This window comes from Thalia democratica, chromosome 9 (assembly GCF_965202585.1).
Source record: "Thalia democratica chromosome 9, ktThaDemo2.hap1.1, whole genome shotgun sequence".
In the NCBI taxonomy this organism is placed as follows: Eukaryota; Metazoa; Chordata; class Thaliacea; order Salpida; family Salpidae; genus Thalia; species Thalia democratica.
This window is the reverse complement of record NC_139173.1, coordinates 23105131-23110432: the sequence shown is the minus strand read 5'-3', so window position 1 is coordinate 23110432 and position 5302 is coordinate 23105131. Positions and strand designations below refer to the sequence as shown.

Here is a 5302-nt window from a genome sequence, read left to right as displayed (position 1 = left end):
AGGTAAGTAAATATATACTTAATCTTAGAAATTTTAAAGGAACGTTATTTATTCAAATCTAAATCATTAACGAGTTAATACAAAAACTGTCTAAAGCTCTATTTTTTTTGTTTTCCGCGAATCTCTAATTTTAAATACGGTAAATTAAAAAAAGTTTATGTTATTTGTTAAAATAAAATACATGTTAAACATTTTAATGTTAAATCATAACAAGTATTAAACAAGCTGTTTGCGTAACATTGATATTAACCCGTTAAAACAGATTTATGATAAAAAAGTTTAAAGATCACCAAGAAACAAAAAACAGACAAAAAAAAACTTTTTTTCTTAAGCAGTAAGTTTAAAAAAACAACGCTTTGGCTACTTTCCAAAAAAAAAAGGAGGTCTACAATAAAAAAGAAACTCTTTTTGCTAAAATCAAAACTACAGCGGCTGGCAATAAACCACTTTTAAAATTCTCAATAAACAAATTAAACTAAAAGTGGCAAACTGGGTGGAGCATTCAAATCAGAACTTCAGTTTCTTACTCAATTTCAATAATATCACAGCCGGGCGTCGTCTTCCTTCAGATCCTCCCTCAGCTTCCCGAACTTCCCGTCCTCTTCCTCCTCCTCACCTCCTCCTTCCTCCTCCCCTCCTGATTTCGGGTGCACCAGCGCCTTGTACACGAGGGCGCCCAGGCACGCCCCGATCAGGGGTCCGACCACCGGGACCCAGCTCCAGTTCATCCCGTTCGGCTCGCTTCAATGAAAAATTGGTTCGCAAACAAATGGTGTTTGATTAAAGTTTAAAGATTTGATGTTTTTTTTTTCGAATTCGTATTTTTAAATTTTTCTTCAACTTTTTAAAGTCAAAAAACCAAAAGAACTAATGTTTTTTTCTGAAAAACTAAAATTGTACTAACGACTTAGTTATTTAAACTTTTTCCTATTAACATGTATAAGTCAAATTAATAAGAAAATAGAGATTTTTTATAAAACATTTATAAATCCTTTTAAAAAAAATTATGTTTATCCAACACAACCGAAACTCACGTCCACACCCCGTCCCCGTACCCGACGGTCCACGTCCACAAGCGGGGACCGAGGTCGCGAGCCGGGTTGATGGCGTAACCGCAGTTGAGGCCGAAAGCCAGCCCGATGCCGAGGACGATGAGGCCGATGAGGAAAGGGGCGAGCCCGTCGGCCACCTCGTTGCCGTCCGTAACCGCGAGAATGCAGCCGGATAACAGCGCCGTTCCGAACACCTGATTGGTCGGCGTTTGTTTGAAATGAATTGTGATTGGTTTGTTTATTTTGATTTTTTTTAATGTTTAGTTTAAAACACCCACAGTTATCAGGTACGTAAACATTTTAAAAAGTAGTCTGGATTGTAATAAAAATTCTTTTTTTGAATACTTCATGTGTTCGTACAAAATTTTAAAAAGTACAAAACTGACTATAACTTAATAATATTTTTTTTTTACATACAACTCGATGAAATTAATAAATTCACATAAAACAAATAATTCTATCAAACCTGATCCCACAGTCCCCCTCCAATGGTGAGGTAATCGGCAGGATAGGTCGCGAAAATTCCTGCCGTCCCATTTTCACCGGTCACCTGCCGAACTCCCCCGTCAAAATTGTTTATTGCGTCTAAAGTTTATCGAATTAATATTGAATTTTTTGTTTTTAAACATTTTATAATCTGTACATAAGTGTTAGTGTGCTTTACTAAACAATATTCAAAGCAAGTAATAAACAAAACAAATTGGAATGTAATAGTTGAATAAACTAATAAGAACTTGGTTATATTAAAGCCTTTAAAGTTGAAATATATTATTTTTTATTAAATCAAAAACAAGCTCTTAAAATTATTGGTCCTAGGATCTGGTGCACGATAAAACCTTTCGGTTATCGAACACCACTTGAATACCTTTTAACGTCTTGTTCAGCACAAATATACAGTTTAAATTCAAACAAGCCAACATGTTTTGATGTCTGAAAATAAGCAGTTATTATTTAGTAGTTAAGGTTAAACTACGCCTCTCATAGTCGCTAGGTTAAACTTTTCTGGTTTAAGTTTAAGTTTTATAGTATTTAGTTAACAAACTAGTATTCAACCCAAAGCTACACTGCTAATTCCTTCCTGAATATTTAATATATCAAAACAAATTTAGTATGGCTATATACAAAAAACTTTACATTATGTTTATTAACAATTTAATAAAAACTAAATTACGCAAAACAATTTTCTGTAACCAAAAAAATTTTGTAATTCGGAATCGTTTTGTTTAATTTTCCATGTTTAATTTGTTTAAACACTGCAAAAGTTAAAAGCTAATCTTTTTCTATTTTTATTTAACAACTTTTTAAACTAAAATGAAAATTTTAAGTACTTAGCTTGATTTATACTAATAAACAAATATGTACACATAAAATAAAGTTAAAATACCGTAATACACAGAGTAGACAGCGGCTCCGGAAACATATGCCCCAGCAACTTGCGCTATGACGTAACAAGGAAGCTTGTACCATGGCAACCTGCCCATTATCGTGAACAACAGGGACATGGCCGGGTTTACGTGGGCACCTGCAATAAAACGCACTGAGTTAAAAATTAAACAATTTTTTTTTAATTTAAGTATTAGCCACAAAAAAGAATTATAATGTTTGCTTCAGTTAGTTATAATGTAAAAAACAACATGCTACGCATTGGGCGTATTGTGCAAATTTCTGCTAATTAAACCTTCAGGTAATTTTTTAAGTTAAAAATTAACAACCATTTAAAGTGCAACAGTTTTTTTTTATAGCTTCACTGACGCCTGAAACCGCACAAACTTTTTCAACTGAGTCTTCTTGTTTTTCTAAATTAAAAACCTGCCTGAAACATTTCCGGCCACGTACACAGCCATGGTGACGCCCACCCCATATGCGAAATTGACTGAAATCGTTCCACCGCTCGCCCCGTTGCTAAGCACGCTCTGCGCCACCGAACCGTTTCCAAACACCTTTCAAAAAAATTATTATCTGTTAATGTTTCAAATTTTTCGAGATATTAAAAAATGAGATTTTTATAAAAATGTGTTTTTAAATTAAATGTTAGTTGACTGCCTTGAAAAATTTGTTGATTGTAAAAGTCTAAGAATTTGAAATAGTTGTGCGTGTGTTTAACTTGAAACCAGTTCAAACGAACTGAGTTTATTGTTTGGAAAAATATATGTTTTTTAGAGCAAAGTGAAATTGTCTGGTCGTTTTATTAAAGAAAAAAAAGTTTTCGAGGTATTTGTTATAATTCTACCGTGTAGAAAAACTTTAATTAACTAAAGTTTTTATGTTAAAAAAAAAAATTAACCAGTTTTTTTAATGTGTACCGATTAAAATATTTTAAAATTATTATTGGATTTAAGTTCTTACACTAAAAGTATTTAGACATACTTTGCGGTGGATATATTTTCTAAGTTTCTGTAAGTGCTTTTCTGAATAAAACAATTGTTAAACTTAAATTACTTAAGTACAACTGAGTTTATGTGAATTTATAAATTTACGGATTTAATTTACATGAAAATATATTTTTTATATACAATATTTTTTGAGAAATAATATTTAACGTGTAAAATTACCAATTTTCTATATGAAATCAGCAAAATTATGATATAAGTTCTAGTAGTCAGAACTGTTTATCATCAATTAGCCGATGGTTAAGTAATTTTCATCTCATATTATCCAAGATCAAATTTACAAACAACGTTTTAGTTTTTTGCAATGTTCAAACTTTTAATTTAAACTTTATTTTTTATATAATATGTATGTAAAAAAAGTACATTAATATTTTCAGAATAATAGCAAAATTACATTAATCTTTATCATACTGTGAAAAAATAAAAACTTTTCAATTTTTTTTTCAAAAACAAAACTCTTTTGAATAATTTAAAACGCATAAAAACTTTTAGATTTTATTTAGCTTTTGTAAGATATATAGCTTAAGAACATAAGCATTTTTTTTATTTAGAACTTCTAACTAGTTTAGTTTTAATACATGAGGCATAAAATGTTTGTTTCCATGCGAATTTCTGGTAACTTTTATGTGTAAAAGTATTTTAAGATTATTTTGGCGGAATTAAATTGTTATGTTTATAAATGTTATTACACAATGCTCAATACAGCAACGCTCACAGCGCAGCTAAATTACTGTAATTTTATATTATGCATGCTTATTGTTTAGCAATATTTATCCAGTATTGTGTACGTAATAACTATTTTTTAAATTTTTGATATTTTCTTCTATTCGATATTAACACGATTTTAACTTGTTTATTATTATTATTTTTTAATTTTGTAGCATTTGAATAATAGTAAACAGTAAATAAGAAAAGGAATTTTTTTTAATGCGGTTTTACAATACGTTTTAACTTAAAAAAGTTAGAATTAATTGTTCCGTATATATTTTTATAACGATTTTTATGGTTTAAAACATTCGGAAAAACTGTAATAATGATGTTTGATAATAGATAAGGTACTAAACTAATTAAGAGTACATTAATTTTCGATAAAGTATTTCAAACTTTGCACGGTTATATAAAATAGTTTTTATTTTCATAAACTAAATTTGATTATGTTTAGTTGATAAAAAAGTACTAATAAATTTAAATCAAAAAAGTTTTAAAAAATTATAAGAAACTATAAAAAATTTCCATTATTCTCTATTAACTTACATATAAAAAGTACTTTTAAAATTTTTATATTTTAAATCTTCGCAGGTTGTTGTTTTGACAAATGAAATCTTTTGACTTTATGTTGAAGTTTTTTTCACTTTTCAACTCTTAGATTTAGTTTTTCAATTGTTTTATCAAAGAAAGCTTTTAAACAAACCATCAAAACAAAAGTACCAAGAAATTCTGCAAGCATTTCTCTTGCTAGATCATTTTTTATTCTGAATTTTGACAAAGCTTTCTCCATTTTCGAAAACTTTTAAGCTGCTTTTATGTTCAATTGTTATAAAAAATCATAGTAAGTGTAAAAAATATCTATTTGTACATAAAATCAAGCAATATTTGAAACCAAACTTGAGTTTTGTAAAAAAGTAAATCATTTTAAAATCGCTAATGTTTTTATTTTATTTTGGTGAAACAAAAATTAATGATCAAAATCTTAGTTTCAAAAACATAAAAAAACATTTTACGGTTAATTATTTTACGAAAAATACTTTTACAACAAAATTATAGGTGTACTTAGATTTTGTCAAAAAAAACTTCTTGCTTTCTTTACTAACTAAAAAGCCTATGATAAAATTTAATTTTTTTGTTACAAATAAAAAGAAG

The 5302-nt window shown here is 28.8% G+C and overlaps 1 protein-coding gene across 1 annotated transcript; it reads right to left on the bottom strand.

The window, feature by feature from the left end:
- Positions 1 to 542: 542 nt before the first annotated feature.
- On the bottom strand, positions 543 to 4940 carry LOC145844931 (aquaporin-10-like). The gene is made up of 6 exons (XM_082952349.1): positions 4854 to 4940; positions 2866 to 2992; positions 2437 to 2574; positions 1519 to 1637; positions 1035 to 1246; positions 543 to 741 (listed from the first exon to the last, which is right to left on the bottom strand). Exons 1-6 carry the CDS (start codon positions 4938 to 4940, stop codon positions 543 to 545), a joined length of 882 nt encoding a protein of 293 aa, XP_082808475.1.
- Between the last annotated feature and the right edge of the window lie 362 nt (positions 4941 to 5302).